The sequence below is a fragment of the Amblyomma maculatum genome, chromosome 4, assembly GCF_055883805.1.
Source record: "Amblyomma maculatum isolate TAMU_Amacu chromosome 4, ASM5588380v1, whole genome shotgun sequence".
In the NCBI taxonomy this organism is placed as follows: Eukaryota; Metazoa; Arthropoda; class Arachnida; order Ixodida; family Ixodidae; genus Amblyomma; species Amblyomma maculatum.
Window position 1 is genome coordinate 50,226,151 of NC_139347.1, and position 20,226 is coordinate 50,246,376.

Below are 20,226 nucleotides of genomic sequence, written 5' to 3' on the forward strand. Positions count from 1 at the left end.
CAGTTTTTTAATACAACTGTAATAATAAACATATTCAATTTGTATTCGAAATTTCGAATATTCCCACACCACTAGTGAATACCAAAGTAGACTTGAGGCTGCTAACTCGTCGAAACATTTAATTAAAGAAACCCTAAATGGGAATACACTAGGTACCAGTATATTAAGCAACAGGGTTGGGAAAGCAAATACTAGTATGTCATTTTTAATGAAAGCTATGCTTAAATAAGGCAGAAATTGTAAAATAAAAAAAGAAGAGGATGGTGCTGCCAATAAAACATTGTGGCAAGTTTCTACCTGGTCAAGTGAATTCCCCGGTCATGACTCGCTCATTGATTTCACATACAGCATTGTTTCGGCGGACATGGGAAGTGCCATTAAAATAGGAAAGTGTAACGATGAGTCCTGCTCAGAAGCAAAGATGGGAATTGCCACATTGCATGCTACCCAACTGGACATTGTGAAGCCATCATGTGCAGCAGCCTTTCAAGGGCACACCAAGTGCTGTGCTATTTGGCAAACACCAAGGTCACTAGCACAATAAAGGGTGGTAAACTCTACTTCATGGCTAACCATGTCGTGGCTCTGGCTATGATGGAGGCCGCTGCAGTGGAGAACTCTAGATAATTTCCACCTCCTGTGGTTCTTAAAAATGCATTGAAATCGCACAGCGCATGATTGCCTTGTGTTTCTCCTCCATCAAAATGCAGCCACGGTGGCCGTGAATGGAAAAGGCAAAGCTTGAAAAAGAAAAACTGTTTAAATATCGGCTATTTCTATACACTCCTGCAACAAAGCTGGAGCACTCACAGCTTTCATAAAAAATTGAAAAAGGCATCACCACAGAACTTACCAAGAGCTAGAATTAGGTGCACTAAATTGGTGCAAGTGATCCAGGTGTGAGAACTTATTTCTAACCTCAGGTCCAATAGTCCAAGGCATGGAAGGCAAACAGTCCAGCACAGCTCGTGAGAAACACTGATGTGGGATGTCATGCTCCAATAAAAGCACCTGGTTCTCAGTGGCCCTGTCACCAATCTCACCAAGGGCACGCACCAAATGGCCCTGGAATGGGAGCAGGAACATGGGTCGGGTCGTGAATCCACTTAGATCCCACTGCATCGCACAGAAGCTTTCAAAAGCAGCATTTCTGTGCATCCTGTTCATGAATGCGGTCCAGGAAGCATAGGATAGATGAACCCTTCATCCCCAATGGCGCAATCAGACTGATTCACAGAGCTTCAAACTACAAAATAAAGACATTTCTAGCATGGTTCACAACTGTAGCCTACTGCATGGCACTAAAATAATCGACACTGTATTTTCGTCAAGGCCAGCCTATCATTTCACACAAATTGCAGAGCTTTAGAAGCAGATCATGCTATTAAATAATCGATCATACAGCAGATAAAAAAAAAAAGAAGAGTACTCCATGTGGACTGCTTTTGTTAGGCATGCCAAGAGGAACACACAGCAAACTTGTGCAGCTTCTAGATATACTGTTCTTTAGAGTCATGCATATACACCCCAGTATGCTTTCTGGCGCTGTAGAAAAATTAAACCTGCAAGAGTATACACAACAGTCGTCTATATCGCTTAAAAACCACAAGCATTTGCTCCCACTAGGAACGCTGCATAAACAAAAAAAGAAGCAAGCGTAAAGAATACAGGAGGGCACAAAAGGTAGGTTGCCACTTACTAGAGGATATCTTGAGTCCCTCGGCCAGCTGTCTATAGAGACAACGATGCGCTGACGACAGAGCGTTTCTGCCTGCCGCGTCTCGATGCGGATCTTTGGGATTCTCCGTTCTGCAGGCACAAACAAATGCCGGGTAGCCTGAAAGAGACAAAGCCAAAGAAAAGATAAACCCTGCTTCAAAATACCAGCTACCTTGAGCTTTATTCCCTAAAAGCTGCATAGATGCCAGTAGTATTAGCACACAGAACTATTGAAAAAAAAAAACATTTTGGGAAGTCAACTAAATATCATTTGCCACATTTTAGGTCAGCTTTAAGAAGTAGATTTTTTCTGAACCTTTCTCAGGGATTCAAGCCTTAGTGCCTATTCCTACAATTCCAAGCAATCAGCTGTTCCAACAATAGCTGATTGCTTTCAACAGACACAACAACCCCAAACCTTTCTTGCACTATGCTTGTCACAATCAGTTATTAACTAGCCTGTCACAACAGTTCCCTACACTAATTACTAGGGGCATGTGAATACAGATTTTTGTTTTTAGTATGAATCAAATACAGGAAAAAAAATGCCTTCAAGTATCAGATTAGTAAAAAAATAAACAAAATAAAGATAGCAAAAATTTTTCGTCTTATTTCAGAATTCAAAATGCATTTGCTAAGAAAAATAAACTAGAACTGCACAGAAGTATATATTCTATTGAAAAGCTTAGTATATAGTTTATAAAAGATTCCCTGTATCGTTTTTTGCACAGAAAGGACCCGCATGAAACTGGGCGGAGCTGTCGTACGCCTCCTGAATGCAGTAAACGATTGTTAATCTGGGCTTCAAGGGACAAGAAAAAATGTCTGAAGTGACCGAAGGCTCACATAATCGAATGGACCTGAAAACAAACTGGCGAAAACCATTTGCATCACAGTAACTTTATCTTATGAACACCTACACGATGGTTGTCTGCATTTTAGATGAAACCGAAGTGTGACTGATGTCTTTTCCTGGTTTTGTCAAATACTTCACTTTGCTGTTGAGAGGCCCTCTTATCAAAAAAGGAACGTCCCTCTTCACATAACGACCTCGTCGCATTTTTAGGATACTTTGCTACGCAGTTCATGCAGTAAAGCATAGCAGTGAAGCGCGCAATGTGATGAAACTGCAGCGAACTAGAAAGTTTTCAGTGTATTCAGTAATATTTCAAATATCCAGAAAAGTCTAAATATTGGTTTTTCAAATAAAAATAGAATAACAAGCATACATATCTGACTATTCGAAATTTACAATAAATGCGCACCCCTACTAATTACATAAGCCAGTGCAACACTCAAAATAGTACACACAAAATATGCAAGCCCCAACGGCCTTTGCCATATACTTCAAGCACACTTTGCCATGTGCATGACTATCACTCTTTCGGAATTTTCGCATCCCAGGCAAGGATTTTGAAGTTCTCTGCCAACATTACACTCTCTTTAATCATCATCATCATCATCAGCCTGACTATACCCACTGCAGGGCAAAGGCCTCTCCCATATTTTTCCAATTAACCCGGTGCTGTGCCAGCTGCCTCCAATTGACCCCTGCGAACTTCTTAACCTCATCCGCCCACCTAACTTTCGGCCTCCCCCTGCTACACTTTCCTTCCCTTGGAATCCAGTTTGTTACCCTAAGCGACCATCAGTTATTCTCTCTTTGCATTACATGTCCTGCCCATATCCATTGCTTCTTGATTTCCACTAGAATGTCAGTAGCTTGAGTTGAAGGACCCACTGCAAGACTAAGCCAAGCCATCATGCACAAGAGCTGGTGGTAGAAACAGTCACTCAACATATGAATGGGATGATATGCTTTTGAACCTCTGTCTTCAACATGACCTTTCTATTCTGGGTTAATCTGCCAAATTTCACACAAAACTGCGTGCTGCATCAATACCCAAAACCTAACTGCTACTTCTTTAAAGACTGCAGATTTGGAGGAAGATAAAGCCAATTTCACAAAACGTTTTCCAAGCATAACATACAGTGGAATCTCGACAATATGAACACGGCTTATATAAATTTAAGGGTGATATGAACTCGCTACATTCCCCAGCTAGCATGCATTCTGTGCAACTTGCAGACTTTCAGGTGTTCTCAACACTCTCCAGCACCACTATAGTGACATGCAAGCACAAGTCGCAACCGTGTCATCAGGAACTCAGAGCTGGCTTTATGTAGCTGACGGTGCAACTATTACTTGCGCGGAACATACTGTGAGCAGTGAGAGGAGACACATGGTCTGCACATCATCGACTCTGCAATTGCTAGTTTTGCTAGTTTTGCTAGGCTTGCAACACACGCATCACTGACATACAAACGTGAGTGCACAGATGTAAATAAACTCCATCAGCCATAAATTGATCTGTACCAATTTGTATTCCTTGCTTTTGGATACAAATTTTGCTCGTTCTGGATATTAAAATATGATAGATGACCTGAACTTTTCTGCACGTCGCAAGAGTCGTATTGTCATGGTTGTACCGAAATAAGTTCATCATAATCAAAAGCATTTTGTCCAGGAAATGCAGTGTAAAGTTACGAGAGAAGGGTGGACATACCTCTTTAATTGTAGATGGTGCCAGGATCCCACAGTAAGGTCGCCACTTGCGTCTCAAGATGCCTACAATGCGACCAGTTGGAACTCGATTGGATTTAGCAGGTTTAGGAGTAAGCTTTACTGCGTCTTCTTCATCCTGATAAAATTAAGTTGAATAACAGTTCTCAGTAGGCTAGCTCAAACTTAGCTCCTAGCTTATGAGCTCTAATGAGCTAACCAAAACAACTAGCTCTTCCTCGAAAGACAGAGCCTGTGAGTTCTCACATTACACATTTCATTCCTAGTCTTAGCATCTAAGGTTAAAAGGTACTGCTGGATGCTTACACACAAACCATGGCTACGCGAGATGTATTTAAGAAAGTTTAAAGAGAGACTATGGCCATAAGTTTCAATGTTCACCTTGCCTCGGCAGCAACAACCTCCAGCTGGCAGTATGGATTGCCCCCGTGCAGTTGTAATTCAGTAACTTTAGTAATATAGTTTGGCACTTTAGCAGTGATAAAGCTACAAAAAATGCCATGTGTTTATATGCTACTGCGTAAAATGCTGAACTCGATGAAAGCTGTTGCTGTGCGGCTACCTGTCTTTTGCAAATGGGCAAGACGTGCAGGCTTTGTAGCAACTTGGGTTACCACAATGGTTGCAACAAGTGCATAGTCATGTGAATGATGCCAGTCATATGACTGTGAATCTGTCACCATCCAGTGACCGGGTGTTGAAGGACTATGCTCTCAATCTGCAGGAGAAGGCTCTGTACAACTGCACTTCCTGTAAAAGTTGGCAGCACACTGTTTTTTCAACCAGTGCTTCCATGCCCTTTTCTGCCTCCAGGTTGCATTAATTCTGAACATTAGTGTGCAAGATGTGGGAACACAACTCTCAGTAGGGACTAAATTGATACCTTAACTGACATCTCGGTGCCCACAAGCTTTTTCCCCATTTTGAGACTTCTCGCCTATTGAGACTTCTCGAAATCTTTCTCTTCTTTCATATGACTATCATATCCTTTTTAGTGCTATCACAACACTGCAGAAAGGTGGTATCCATCAGCCAGCTTCTTACAAAGTCACCAATGGCAGTAGAGTGGAAGAGATTAAGGAGCAGGCATATCTAGTGTGTCGCACATCTAAGCCAGAAATCAATGCAATACACATGCGAGAAGTGAAATCCTGTCATTATGCAAACACCACAAGCACTTCCTAGTACTTGCAACACTTTGCCCCCAGTCAAGAGTAGAGCAAAAGCTGCGGAGGTGCTGAGGAACAGCTTCCAATTTAAGAGGGAAGTTTCAACTGTACATATTGTGTGCATCCCAAAATTTCCCTCCTCTCTTTTGCAAAAATACAAACATGCAAGGCTGCCCATGTAGACTCCTTTCAAAACATTTCTGCAGTTCAAGTTTCTTCAAAAGATTCGATTTGCTATGCTGATAAATGTTCTTCCAAAGCCACATTAATAAACTTTTGCACACTATTGTTTCCATTCCAGGAACAAGTGGCTATCATTCAGCACACTGGTCTTTACTCTATTTCGACCCCCAAACACTTTTTCAATCAGGGCACAGTGACATTGCTGACTGGACCACTTTTTGCACCTGGAGCAATTAAACACTCCCTGAGGCACTTTCTTAATTTTCGCTAAGCCACTGCACACACCTACCACAGGCATGGTGAAACAGCCGGAATAAAGTGCAAAAAGCAGCCTAGCAGGCTAATATGGTGGCACCCAAGCTGGAAAGGTACACAGCGGCTACATATACATTACCGAGATGCAGGGTCACATCAGAAAGAATGCACACAATGATTACTTCCTCTTTTTGTAAGCCTGCCGATGTCAGCATTAACATACATCAGCATTACAGGGCTCCATACCTCCCTATGCTTGCAGCTGACAAATGGGCTAGCTTGCTTAAGAACAATACTCATGATGCGCAAATCTGCTCTACCTTCCTTTTGTGTCCTGTATTGGCAGACATGCATCAAAAGATACACCGACACCTGCAATCTTGTGCTTAGCTGCAGAGCGCAGCCACAGGGCCATCAAGGCAGCTGCAGAGTTCAATATCATTCTGCAGCCTAATAAGGGAGCTAACTCACTGTTTTGTCCTCTTCATCTTGTGTTTCATCAACGAGAACAAGTCCAGATGGCAGAGACCATTTATCCTCAGAAAAAATTTCCACCACAACTAAATCTTCATGGACAGCACGATTCAGGTTGCTTCTGCCCTGTATCAGTACCTGCAGAAGATGAAAGGAAAAAACAATTACAGAATAACAGAACTCAGCTGGTCTCACAATAAAGCTAGCATGTCAGAATAAGAATGGACAAAGTGCGCATCACTTGGTCGGGTTCACAAGCCTTTCTGGCCTAGAAACAGGTGCTTGAAGGTGAGCCTCTGATTCCCAATGAAACTGAAGGTGGATTACTGCAAATTTTCAAGGGCTATTAGCCCTAAAATTCCTCTTCCCAGCAACAAAACTGCAAGCTTGGTGCACACGTAAAAGCACGGGATGGCTAGCTATCACCTCTCAATAGGCCTTGTGAGACGGTATGAAGGTGCCACTGTTCCAGAACAAGTGACACCGCCTTGCATTTGACATGCACAAGAAGCAGTTGTTCACTTCTGTCAAGCATCGGAGGAAACAGTGAAATGTCTGCTTTCTAACAGCATTGACACACCACAATGGAGCTTCCTTGGGCCTCTTTTGTGCTTAATGTTGCATGCACACATGGACCATGTGTGTGTCGCAAATAAACTGAAAAAGTAAAGAAAGCTACTACTTGTTCTTGCTGAGTCGCTTTGGGACATTAAACCTCACAAATCAAACCAAACCACTTGTTATTGGCCGAGGGCATTTTTGACTGCTAGTGCCTTGGGCATGCCCCAGCCTTCACATGCAAGCACTTTGGCTGGTGGCACTTTCTTTCAAGACTTTGACTTGCCAGATGAACAATATGTCACTTTGAATTGGGGCAATAAATAAAACATAGAACAAGCAAACACAAGCTGGACTTTGCTCCCTCTAGAAATGGGCTGACAACAGGGTACACTCCCCTCAGAGTGAACGTCAAGGGTACGCACCATAGGAAATGCATTGGAAAAAAAATAAAAGAGAATGAAACTCTTTTAAGGGGCAGACAGACCACGTGCTCCGTTAGTAACGCTGGTCATGTCAGACAGTCTACCCTGAGGTGCCAAGTGCCAGAGATGGGTTTACTACTTTGAAAGCACTATCAGAATCCACCAGGAGGGCCTCTGATCACTGCTGTTCGGTTTCCTTTTCCGTTTGCTTGGTCCAACACAGTGTCATGTTCCAGTGGCGTCATGGTGGGGCCAATGTTTCAGTGCGCAACGTTACCTGGCTTTCAAACTATTGAAAATTTTGACATGTATTTTGAAAAAAGTTTAGTGCGTGACCACAAATTGTCCACAATCAAACATGTGTACAATATATGCAGTTTTCATCTTGCTGTGGCCTCAGATATTTGTGGGAAATATGCAGCCAAAACGAAAAGCATATATATATATATATATACATATATATATATATACATATATATATATATATATATATATATATACATATATATATATATATATATATATCAGTAAACTGGCCCATTGAAACCTACTGAATACCTATATATATATATATATATATATATATATATATATATATATATATATATTAAAAACAAGAAGGCACATTTTCCAGCCTTCTACTGAAAATATACTTCTTGCGTTTCTATCTTTGCATTGCTTTCATGCTAAGCAAGCATAGCAGCATGCACCCTAGAAGGAGTGACTAAACGTTTTATATATAATGTCGACCTCTGCTGCACTACTCCACGCCAGCATTATCTTATTTCCATTTTTTTATTAGTTCCACAGGAATAAAAAAAAAAACAAATACTTGACTTTTGGCAGCTTTCTGGCACTATTCCTCTAGTTGTTGTGACAACTATAAAGGCAATAGTAAATGGAGTTGTATTTTACAATATGTTATTTGTTTCTTCCTGCAGAAAGCCGTGATGTGATTATAGCACAGTGTCTGCAGTAGTGGCAGCATTAGATCCAAACAGCTACTTTCTTTTTTTTTTTCACTAAGGCCTTCATATCGAGCTACATGTACAGCTGAAACTACAGCATATGAAGACCATAGTAAGGCAGCTTCTTACACAATATCCCCACCACATAGTAAATGTATTTCATCAAAATACACAAACTTTGCAGTGTTTTCAAAAAGAGGAAACTTGTCCCTACCAATACAATGAATGAAGTAGATAAACTATCCTGCCTAATATGGGATGAAATGAACTCATTTGCGAAGTCTCAGCAGCAAAGCAAACAAAACAAGCTTTCAGTGCAAGACATATCAGCACTTCATGCCACACAAAATTTAAAGAAAAAAAAAAAATATATATATATATATATATATATATATATGTGTGTGTGTGTAAGCACTTACACTGCGAGATTCTTCATCGTCACCCAGCACAACACTTCCCTCTAAGTAGTTTTCGCGGCTAGCCTGAAATTTTCCTTGCTGGAAGCGACCGCTTTTGATGCCAAGTTGTAGTTCTGCTTGAGGCAAGTGTTCAGGGTAGATACCACCCCGGGAATCAGTTCTTTTCTGCCAAAATAACAGAAAGGGCAAGTGGTGAAAAACCGAATGAAAGAATAGAGCATATGTGTTCTTTGCAAGAACCTTCTGAGAAAGGCACTCACAGCTGCTTCATCAAGTTCAAGTTTTGCAAGTTTGTCCAAAAGGCCTGGGTGATCTTTCAGGCTGTGAACATATTCTGCAACTGCGACGTTGGGAAAGCAAAGAAGTGAAGAGTTAGCATGTGAGCAAAAGACCGCAACAAATGAACAGTAACATGCATGACAGATACTCACAGGTGCATGCTTTGAGGCCTTGTGCCTGAGCCTTAGAGCGGTTTTCTACATCGTTCGTCAGAAGCACAACGTCCACTCTATTTGCCAGATGCTCAGAGTACCAGCTGACACTTGCGCGGATAGCACGGTCATTGCGGTCATTGGCACTTTCCCCAGCTTCACGCTCTATGTATGCATCTCTGTTGAAGCAGAGATTTTGGTCAGCCCACGGTCATAAAGCTGTAATGACACAATCACTCACTTGTGGTGCTCATTTGTAAAAACAAAGAAGTGCCGATCCTTGTTTGTCAATATCTCACGAATGGCATTGTAGCCAGGGGCGTGTCGATGTCGAAGTTCTTGTTGAACTGTCTGCAATATGATGACATTCTTGAAGACAGCATCTTTCAGGACGTCAACCTGTGGAATATCGAAAAGCACCGTACCAGTTGAACAACACTTTCGCGATTGTTAATTTTACAGGAAAAAATACAGGAAAACAACCACTAGGAGCATCATTCAATTGTCAGTCTCTCTGCTACTGGTTCGACGAGCGAATAGTGGCGACAGTTTGAAAAGTGACTTTCGCGCCCCCGGATACCGGAACAGATGAGCTAAATGGTGAATCAGTCTGGCAAACGCATGTGCACGTCATAAGCGTGAACATAACATCGCAAACATTTCGTGAAAACCGCAGATCGGCCCAGGTATACCGGCGATCGCGATATAAAAGGAAAACCTGTGCTACATACCTGGTGCAGAACAACGTTTGTGTCGGGCACAACGTAATGGGGTGATGGGAAGAGATCGCTACAACTGCGAGGCGCTGATTCGAGGTTGGGATCTTCATGCTTGCATTTTGTGCACAGTTTAGAGCCACACCAAATGTCATCTCGAAGGTAGTGTTCTCTCACAACTTTCAGCACGTTCCCTTTTTTAGTTTTCTTGACAAATGTTTTCGATGTGAGCATGATTGGAAATCACGGCAGTGGAAGCCGTAAAACTCTAAAAGACCGATAAAAACACTGTCACACAGAACGCAGCAATGTGGCTTCTCTGACTCGCCGATCCGAGCCGACCGCCCAGAGCATAAATGTTACCATAGTCGTTGAAACGCCATTATCATCATCCTTGTACCTTACCAGTCACTATGGCCGCTTGCGCGGTGAGTAAATAGGCAGTCGCACCGTTGCGCGCAATGCGATAATAAAGATAGTACTACATTGTGTTGTGAGACAAAAAATATATCAATTTGATTGCGACTGTTATTCGAGCATTAAGTTGTCACAATCATTACAGCGCTCGTATTTATTGTGTTACTACTATTCACGGGCATCCGATAAACAGACCGCAAATGCAGTTAACCTTCGGTATACTATGGCGCGCAATTTAATGCAGGGGTGCAGCTTAAAGCGAACGATACTACTCGTATCGCTGATTACGTAGGACAATTAGCTTAACGAGATTGGAGGAGGTTTCCCTTAGAAGGATAAGAGCTGGGGCGGCCCTTACCCCGTCGGTAAAATGCCGATGGGAATCGCAAGCTGAAATCGGACCAACCACATGCCCAAAGTGTTCCACACCAGCTGCAGAAGTGGATGTTCGCCACCTGCTATGGACTTGTGCAGGGACAAGGGAATCAAGGACAAAGATTCTGCGCGAAGTGGGTCTAACCACAACAAGGGAAGATGACTTTTCTAAATGGCTCACCGACAACGCTAAGAGCGGGAGCCTGCTCCGGTTCCTCACGGAAAACCATTTACATGAGTTTATATAATATGTCTCATGGCAAGTTTGCGTACAAAAAAAAAAAAAAAATTAGCCGAATTGACGTTATATAACGCTAAGACGAAGTAAAGAAAGAATACGGCATGAGTCACGTGCAGTGGCGACAGCTGCCGGACAACATGAGGTCAATCGTGGCGACGCTCGTCCTCGTTGTCGCCCTGAGGACCCATGCCCAGCATCGCGAGGAAGAGCTACCTTTTGACGACCTCATGGCCACCATATGCCGTTAGTATGCGACTGCACACACAGGCATGCGCTTGAATGTTTCTGCCTTTGGACGCGCAGAAGATAGGCGTATCCTCATAGACGTCATCACACATCCTAAATCGACATGAGGCTCTAATTTTACAGCTTTGTTCCCTGCTACTAAGAAAGTCGCTATATTCAATGTCATATGCTCTTTACGGAGAAACTTGTGCATGATCCATGCCATTCGCACCCTTTCTTCAAGTTCAAGGCGGTGGTGGTGGTGAACTCTTATTGCGCCCAAAAACAGGGGACCAGTCAAATGACCGGTTGCGCTAACTTAGAGGAGGTCGGCGGGGATCCTTTGGGATGCCGCGGCCTCCACCGCGCGCTGGATAAGCCAGCGTTGGTATGCTGGCTCGGAAGTACACAGGAGAGACTCCCACGTCTCTGGGGTGTTTGAATTGTCTGTGTTGTAATGTGTACAAGTCCACACCATATGTATGAGTGTGGCCGGAGTTGAGCAGTGTTTGCCGCGACGGCCGAGTGGCGTTTGGCTGCAGAGCCGAAGGATGGAGGGGTTGCAGTATCTCGGCAGCCACAGTTAAACGGAGGCCATAGGCCAATTCTGGCCTGTGCTGTGCGATGTCGAGGAAGGTTAAAAACACAGTATGGTTGCAATGAATCTGTCGCTTTACAAGACTTGCCATCAGACCTTATGCATGTGCAGCTTAAAGGAATTAAATATCAATTTACTTTTCTCTACACGTGCTGCAGGGCTTGCAGTTCACAAGCCATTGTTCAAAGACCCATTATGTGCACCTAACGTCTTACTAAACATTGAAAAAAGCGTTTAACGATTTTTACGTCAATAGATAAGTGTGTGTGTGTTATACTACCTCTCACACAGTGTGTGGGTGTTTATGCTGCAGAAACGCACATACATGGTGACATCTGAATGAACCCTTGATTTTTACCTTACTGCGGCATGAACGCACCAAAGGATGTGTCTGCTTGTCAATTTCAAAAAAGCCCAGCGGCACATATATTTTTAGAACTGTACATCTAGTGAATGTGCAACCCTACAGTACAACTAAAATTAAAGACAGTCATACTACAAATTTAGGGCAAATACTGCAAGTAGTACCGTCTCGGCTGCGAGAGGTGGTTAGTTCGAAACCCACCGCCGGACACCCACCGGTAAAAATGGGTACAAGCGTCCCCCGGCCTGGCGCTCTGCTTTTCCAGGGGTGTGCGTTTGGGAGAAGCTCCGTAAACCCCGCTGCGCGCCCCTCCGCCGCAGTGGGCCCAAACCCAGTTTCGAACCTCGCAGCCTGCAAAGGTGGTTCTGTTTGTCTTGCAAAGGTACTTCCTTTGAGCCTCACCTGAAGTGCTCCCTTAGAGCCTCAGCTGCAGCAGTCCTAAAAAAAAAAGTGGTCTCGGTGCTATCTGGACCATGAACAAACAATCTTTTCTTGTGCACCCCTGAAAAATCAGACCTGCAATTCCTAACAAAAAATATGATCAGGCATTAAAAGCAAACTTTTTCCATTAACAGGAAAAAAAAAAAAAAGAAAGCATTCAGTTCTATACAATAACATTTCAGGGTTAGCAAGCATAGGTAACTTCTGCACTGGTTAAAGATCTTGGAAGCACGGGATATTGTGGCATATTAGCCTCGTTCAAAACATAACTTCTCTGGTGCTGCTTCTACCTTAAAATGTTTCTTCTTTCTTCCAGGTAAATATGAACAAGCGACAGACAGAAAGGATGCTATTGCCTGTGTTGGTGACCGAATGGAAATTGAAGTAAGTTTCACAGCTGTTCCATTACTCATGAGTACAGTGCTAATGAAGCATATAACTGTACTTTCAGCTGGAAGCTATTGTGACCGAGTGCCTCCAGAGGCAGTACAGAATGAGCAGCATCACTGCACAACTTTTTGACATGCTCTGTGATGACGATAGCAGAGTAAGTGCCCAAGCCTTGACAATAACACCATGCACAGGAAAGTGCAACCAGAAAACCAATAGGCAAAAAAAAAAAAATTCTTTCCACACTTGAAAACATGCAAACATTTTTTGCCAACCCTCTTGCTCCAGAAAATGGACCGTGTCTATGACTGCGTTGACGACCAGGCAGACAGCCAAGGTGGGCGTGATTGGACTCTCGACGAGGTTACGAAATATGTCCAGGTAACAACTTTTAATTCATATGACCCATTTTACACATCCTACCAGTGACCAGCACAAGGGTTAACATATACACAATGTCTCGACAAAGTGTGCCGTTCTTTTCATAAACACAATGTCTCGACAAAGTGTGTCGTTATTTTCACAACTAAGCACTGTTATAAAACAAAAAGCAATCGTAAACATGAGAAAGCACAACTGCACAAAAGTAGCTGAATGCCTTCAAATGAATAAAAAGTGAAGAATGGCACGCACAAAGTACTGGTGGTTCACACAGTATTTTTGCAATTGTTTATTTGCAAATGTTTTCAGATGAAATCAACAGCCACACAAAATACTACATTCTCTCGCTCAACACATGACTCCCATTATTTATGGAGAGTGACACCAAACATTTACTGTGCTGGTGTAAAGATTTTCTTGGTAGCCCTTTACCACAAACATTTGCCAAGCTAGCTGCATCTACAGAGTTGCCTGGCATTACCAATGCTCTCTACCACTGCCAACTCTCTTGTCACTTGATGCCTGGTGGAAAATTCATTTTGCAATGGTCATTCCTCCCACTTTGTTACAACAGTAGCTAGTTAAGTCAGTATGACAAATGTTTGTTAGAATTGCCACAGCTTGATCTTCCCAAGAGACAAAAAATAGGATGCACATATAAACAGCTGTACCAGAAAGACTGAAGGTGCCCCTGGCTGCAAACAAACCCTTTCGAACCTAGACTCGTCGCACACAAAGTGAGCATCGTTGGAAAACTGACATGCCTGCCTTTTCTCTCCTTGCAGCTCTGCTGAAGGTTATGGAGTGCACGTGACCAAATAAAAAGACAGCGGGAAGGCTGATAAAATTGAATGCTTTCACACATGATTCAGTGCTCTTGTTGAACAGGGCATAGGTGGCCATGTCTCTGCCCAGCCACAACCTGCTGCTGTGTGGTCCAGAGCCGCCATCAAGGCTTGAAGTGGCACACCTCCTTACTGGGGGACCGGAGGTGACAGCTGAGACAGCACGGTTATTGTCTTATGCAGAAGGTTCCTCAGGAATGCTGGACATCCTGGCCTGGATGCGTAGTGCTCAGTCACCAGCCGCAGTTCGTGAAAAACAGTCCTAAGGAACAAAGAAATCGGCAAAGTTCTTTTTTTACGATTAGGAGGGAACATTATAGATGGGGCATGAGGTAGACATTCGCTTGAGAATGCTATTGTTCTAACTAGTGCGAATGCTGTTACAGTACAGTGTGATTATAGAGCACTGCATAGCATATATATAATCAGCCGTGAGAACTTTATTACATAGTTGAATTAGTTTGTCAGTTCAATCAACTGAACTTAAATTTAGTTAAGTTAGCAGGTAGCAAAGTGAAGAAAAAAAAAATCCCCCTCTACACTTGGAGAGAGGAGAAGAGGACAGAAAGTGGCTGCCACGGGAACACGCCCGGTGGGTGGCGACTGTGTGTAGTTGACATACTTCATGATGGCGAGGAAAAAAATAGGCAAGTGAGCGAGAACTGAAGCGCATGTTGAGGTTACAACTCACTTTAGCGACCAAAAAGCTCTCAACTCTTGTTGTGCGAAGTAATCAGTATTTGTGAGGAATCTGTGCAGTTAAACAGCTACACCCAGCAGCATTTTTGAATTAATTCTCTAGGCCAGTCATAGTTATTTTTTATCATATGCATCCAAGGAAACAAAGCACATGCCTATCACGTTAAAGGTGTTATTCAAGTGCCGGGCACCTTAACCACTGCGCCACCGCGGCAGGGAGTAAACTGCATTTATTTGGCCTTTAAGAAACCAGGAAGAATGTTGAAATTACCGAATGGCCCTGAAAGACAGCTGGAGACTGTTTGCATTACAGTAATTTTGCCAAATGAATGCACCGCATTGTCTATACATTTTAGACTATGACTAAGTGATGGAGATGATTTCTGTGGTTTTGTTGACTGCTTTGCTTTATGCACACTGTCAGGAATGTCTAACTGCTCCGAAACCACAAACGCTTCTGCAGCCCTTCTCACGGTGTGACACAGTAGTAGCGGAGCCTCTTCACAAACAGCCCAGTCTCATTCTGAGGATGTCCTCAAAATGCAAGAGTTCAGTGTACTCTAAGTGCGGAAGAAGCATTTGGATATGAAAGAGAAATATGCTTAGACACTAGATTGTTGTGATACCATCTTAAATCCAAATCAAAAGATTAGTGGCACACAAACGAGTGTCCGGAATGGTGCAACCAGCAGATGGGTGTGCTCAACGGCGTGACAGTATGAATTTTAAAAAAGTGATACTGAAACGATGCTGCTGGGCAATAATTTGGCAACTGATGGCCATATATAGTCATTGCCTTGGGCACCAGTTGCACAAGATTCTCGTTCAGGGAGGTCTATTTGGTCGATTCCCTTCCAGTAATGACCCCCAATCTAAATTAACACATTCGAGCCTGCCCATGCACAAATTAAATGACAGTCTAATGCCACAGACTTATGCGGAGGTCGGGCAGGACCACACTCATAGTTCTACTTACCTGAATTTACAGACTAACAAGGGCCAAATTATTGCGATTTTACTGTACAACTATTCCTTTTAATAGGTGTCCACAGTTGAATGAACATTCACGATATGGTTGAAAGTAATTTTAAGCTGTCCCACAATGTTCCTCATATTCCACAATGTACATACCATAGCGTTTGCAATTTTGATGTAATGAAAGAGTTGAAGGAGGCTAAATATACATGATTTAGATCAAGACATAGGTGAAAATCAGTATGAATCTTGGACAAACAAGGGTTTTAAACCCTTGCTGAAAGAGACTGTGGTTAAGGCAAGGCTTTGGTGCTGACCGTAAAGGAATAAGCGTGAAGCGCAGATGTCTGCTCCTGCTTATATATATATAGAGCGTGCACCTGCTTATTTCAGCAAAAAAGTAAATTGCAAAAGAAATGAAGCTCTTACCGTGTGTAAGGATTACGACGGGAGGCATAGCGCAGGCTCAAAAAGCGGTAGTAGACAAATGGAGTCAGCAAACTGCTCCGCCCACTGCAATGGTAAATGACAAAGATATTGATGCCACCAGTGATACCAGAAGGCAAGCTATTTAGGAGGCCAGAGTAATGATGAGTGCCAGAAAAGTATGAAATGTGACCTTGGATCCTTCAGGTATTCCCACCAATCAGAGTGTACACCATCGTGAACATTTCGAGCCAGGAACAAAACCACATCGTCTTGAACCACAGACATTTTTTTCTCTGAGCCCTTAATAAATGCATTCTGTACTTGCACAGCGCTTCCAACCGCAACTCTTGTTACTCACATTGCCTTACACAATAACATGGCAGATATGAGCTGCAAAAGACTGAGCAATGCTTTTATGGGGATGCTATATTTATATTTATACACTTGTATGTTATACAGAGCACGTTCTGAGACACCACGTGGCTGAAATCCATCCAAGGTCAATAAACCAAGTGCCCAGGAAAGAATGAGAGTGGAGATGGGTAACAAACAAAGAAGGAGAGATGTAGTAGGAGAAAATAAATGGATACTTTTATCGAGAGATAGAAAAAATATATATATAGCCGGTTTAGCATGCTTACGCCATATGCGAATTAAGTGCACTAGCCCCTCAGTTTTCGTTTCAGTTTCGGATTGCACACCTTCATTACCATACAGCTGTGAAAGCCCCACTTTGACCAAGCTATGAACGTGCCTGCATGGATTAGGAGTATCATGTATGACTTGGGACCGAAGGGTCCCGGCTGATTCCATTCCTATCTCAAAAGTGCTGTGCAAGGTGGCCACTCCCAACAATTGGGCCATAATATGTGGTCTCATGGCACCAAATAAACCACCACCACGAGTGCACAGCCAGGTCCCCTACCAACTACCACCTGCCAGAGGCAGGCTTACAGGGAGGACAGAAAACAAACAAATGCATGTGAAATTGAGGGTGGGAGCTTTAGCGCTAGTGCGCTAAAAGAAAACAAGCACTGTGGCTTCACCCTCATCGCTCTCGACCATTACTACTGGCGCTGCATTGGACACAGCTGCCACGCATTAACCACCCTCGCGCCTCCCTATCCCACTCCAAGCTTTGCGTTTTAGTCTCTTCAGAACCCAAGTGAGTGGCAGCAATGAGGAGGTAAAAGTGCTCGGCCGAGACTCCCTATCCAGGTGAATGGAGAAACAAACTGAAAATCAGCGCGCACGGACTACTACAGCAGATACAGTCCCAACTGAAAATCAGCGCGCACGGACTACTACAGCAGATACAGTCCCACAGTGCTACACAATGTGTCAAGGACATTCACTGTGTTTGGGAGGCTCAATGTCTGCGTAGACAAGATCAACCTGTTTTCATCGCCGTGCAAGAAACAAATTGGCCACGTAGCACAACCAGGGTTTGGAACGTGACTTAGGCCTCGCAGCATTGAGAGCGGCAACAGTGGACAAGGCAGAAATGGTGAGCCTTAAACTCTTGGAACTGATGTCGAGGAAGCTCATGTTAGGAAGGCTGTGCTGGAGTGAAAGTGTAGGAAGAGTCAGGAAGCAGCAGCCATATCCACCCAGCCGCCAGCTAATGCTGACTGTTTAACTAGGCCACTGCCTAATTTAGAAAACTTTTTAGAAAACTTAGCATTGCTCAATATGCACTCATAGAACACATGCTTTTAAGTACATGTAAAAAAAAAAAAAAAAGTCTATTCATACCAAAAGCCATAGCTTTATGTCCAACTCTCTGCAGGCAAAGCTATTTAATTCATTTTGCCAAGGTTATGGCTTTCTACTTATTCCTGGTTTTTCTGATAAAAGTGAGATGCATACTACTGATGATACGTACGAAAGAACGCTGAACACTGTCAGTGGCATGAGGAAGATTTCAGTGAATGCCACGAGACGGAGAATGTTCCTGCCTTGGTGATCCAGAAGGTTCACCAGCCAGGTGCCAAGAACACCAGAACGGCCTCCAAACTTCTACATAAATGAAAGAAAACAATCAAATACTTAATCAGTTTTCATAAGTGCACAGCAAGTCAAGAGTCTGAATGAGGGCATACTTACATCCAGCAGAATCAGTGAAAAGCTTGCCGAGTGAAGCAGGGAGAAAAGAAACACAGGCAGAAGTACCACTGTAGTTGCAAGTCAAAGCTTATACAGATTTATGCAGAGCAAGACAACTGGTGTCATCCCATGTGCTAGCTTGCGAGGTGAATATTAGTGCGACGGTGAATATCAGAGCAACTCATGGCTCTATGATTTTTTTACATAGGTTGTGGAGTGCCTGAAATTTTAATAAATTTGGTTCTTTTGCAGCAAGCACCTTTAATTGCAGTTTCCAAATCACACTTTCATAATCAAAACACCCTTTTTCAAGGATACATGTCATGGGCTGGGCAAACAAGAAGATGAGGGAGTAGAAAAGGTAATGGCAGCTGTCTTCAATGAGAAGCTGGCTCAGGAACATGCGTGACAGCTGTATGCTCGGCATCCGCTGGTGTAAACGCAGTGCGCTTGTGGCAGCATTGCTTATCAAAGCTCGCTGGTAGCATGTGTATGGGTTGGCACTGGAACGAGAAAAAGCAAGAGCCATCAATTTCCGAAGCACTGCCAAATGAAGAAAAAAAGACGAAACATGGAAAACGCCCACTCACTCGAGCAATGGAATGATGTAGAGCAGTGTGAACACGACCGAGCACATGCGCGTAAACCACAGCAAGCTTTCAATCTTGTGGATAGACATGTGGTTCTGGAAAGAAGTCCGCAGACTCGGATAAGCACGGGCGACAAAGGTGGCTTGTTTCTATGTCGGCAGGTAAGTTATTACAAAATCTAAACTCACAATAACTTCTGATAAACCGCGTGGGGTGGCTGATGTCGGCCTTTCCGTGTTTTCGTCACCCATTATGGCAAAGGTAAGTAGGTCTGGCCAAAGGATGCCGGCCCGAAAGATTAAATTTCCAGAATGATCCGATGGCAGCTCAGTGCGCCGTGCGATGATGAAGCACACTGTAAATAAGGCGTCAATTGCATTCAAACTTCGTTGAAGTGCTGGAAACGAAGGTAATAATTGTATTTTAAGAATATCAATAGTTTAGGCAGCACGAGACCGAAGTGAAAGCTTTGCGTCGACGCAAACTGAAGCCGAAAAATGGCGCAAAATGCAGCGTACGTACCCGTAAGCGAAATGCTGCGCCTGGCGATAAAAAAAATTCAGAGCCTGCAACACATTTCCGTCCTAGAAGAATGAATTTGTCGTACTGTGTGCTGTAGATACCCGACTAGCATACGCACAGCTGAAAGTGGATGAAATTCGATCCAGTGTAGCTAGACTGCAATCGTATCGCCGCTAGTTCTGTTCGAATTACGGATGTCAAAAATGACGCGCGTTTGAAAAGTGAGTCCCGCGTCAACGGTTTTATCAGCACAACAGCATTATCAGCTTCTTGTCTTTTCAGATTAGAACCATTTGGCCAGAGAATTAGCTAATGATATCGTCTCAGAGACTACAGAGCAGTTGTTTTCTCAATGAGTTCTCGAAGTGTTGGATGGTTGCAACGCCTTACAATCAGGTACGTGGCGTTAATCCATTGCGCCTACGGTAACACATAATCGTATGGGAAATATGACTTGCATTGGGTTAACAGCAGCAACGACAACGTGTTATATAAGAATATCCGGCTATGCTAAAACTTTGTTGTTATTTTAAAGAGAGAATGATATGAGCTATAGTTAAACCGCAAAGGGCAAAATATATAGGCTGTGGCTAAAGGTACGTCCGACGGACCCGATCAATGGTCTTAAAGGTACGTCCGACGGACCCGGTGCGTTTTTCTTCGGGATACGACGGACGGATCCGGGAAATATTTTTCAGAGGTACGGCGGACGGACCCGATCGGTAGG

General features: G+C 43.3%; 3 protein-coding genes across 3 annotated transcripts in view; 1 reads left to right on the forward strand and 2 right to left on the reverse strand.

Moving 5' to 3' along the window:
• Positions 1–10,272, reverse strand: part of Dis3 (exosome complex exonuclease RRP44-like protein Dis3) — a 54,945-nt gene extending 44,673 nt beyond the window's left edge. The window contains exons 1-9 of the mRNA XM_084601364.1: positions 9,917–10,272; positions 9,427–9,584; positions 9,186–9,364; positions 9,015–9,094; positions 8,755–8,919; positions 6,382–6,522; positions 4,287–4,421; positions 1,700–1,837; positions 919–1,065 (exon numbers count right to left, since the gene is read on the reverse strand). Coding sequence (XP_084457490.1) covers positions 919–1,065; positions 1,700–1,837; positions 4,287–4,421; positions 6,382–6,522; positions 8,755–8,919; positions 9,015–9,094; positions 9,186–9,364; positions 9,427–9,584; positions 9,917–10,135 — 1,362 coding nt within the window. The 5' untranslated portion in view covers positions 10,136–10,272. The remainder of the gene's footprint in view (positions 1–918; positions 1,066–1,699; positions 1,838–4,286; positions 4,422–6,381; positions 6,523–8,754; positions 8,920–9,014; positions 9,095–9,185; positions 9,365–9,426; positions 9,585–9,916) is intronic.
• A 785-nt stretch (positions 10,273–11,057) lies between these two features.
• Positions 11,058–13,381, forward strand: LOC146190962 (uncharacterized). The gene is made up of 4 exons (XM_084601366.1): positions 11,058–11,177; positions 12,879–12,946; positions 13,014–13,109; positions 13,241–13,381. Exons 1-4 carry the CDS (start codon positions 11,072–11,074, stop codon positions 13,379–13,381), a joined length of 411 nt encoding a protein of 136 aa, XP_084457492.1. The 5' UTR covers positions 11,058–11,071.
• Positions 13,329–19,658, reverse strand: Kr-h2 (transmembrane protein 33-containing Krueppel homolog 2). The gene is made up of 8 exons (XM_084601365.1): positions 19,500–19,658; positions 19,166–19,332; positions 18,978–19,072; positions 18,706–18,890; positions 18,388–18,455; positions 18,167–18,300; positions 16,282–16,365; positions 13,329–14,440 (listed from the first exon to the last, which is right to left on the reverse strand). Exons 2-8 carry the CDS (start codon positions 19,226–19,228, stop codon positions 14,308–14,310), a joined length of 762 nt encoding a protein of 253 aa, XP_084457491.1. The 5' UTR covers positions 19,229–19,332; positions 19,500–19,658; the 3' UTR covers positions 13,329–14,307.
• Positions 19,659–20,226: the final 568 nt, after the last annotated feature.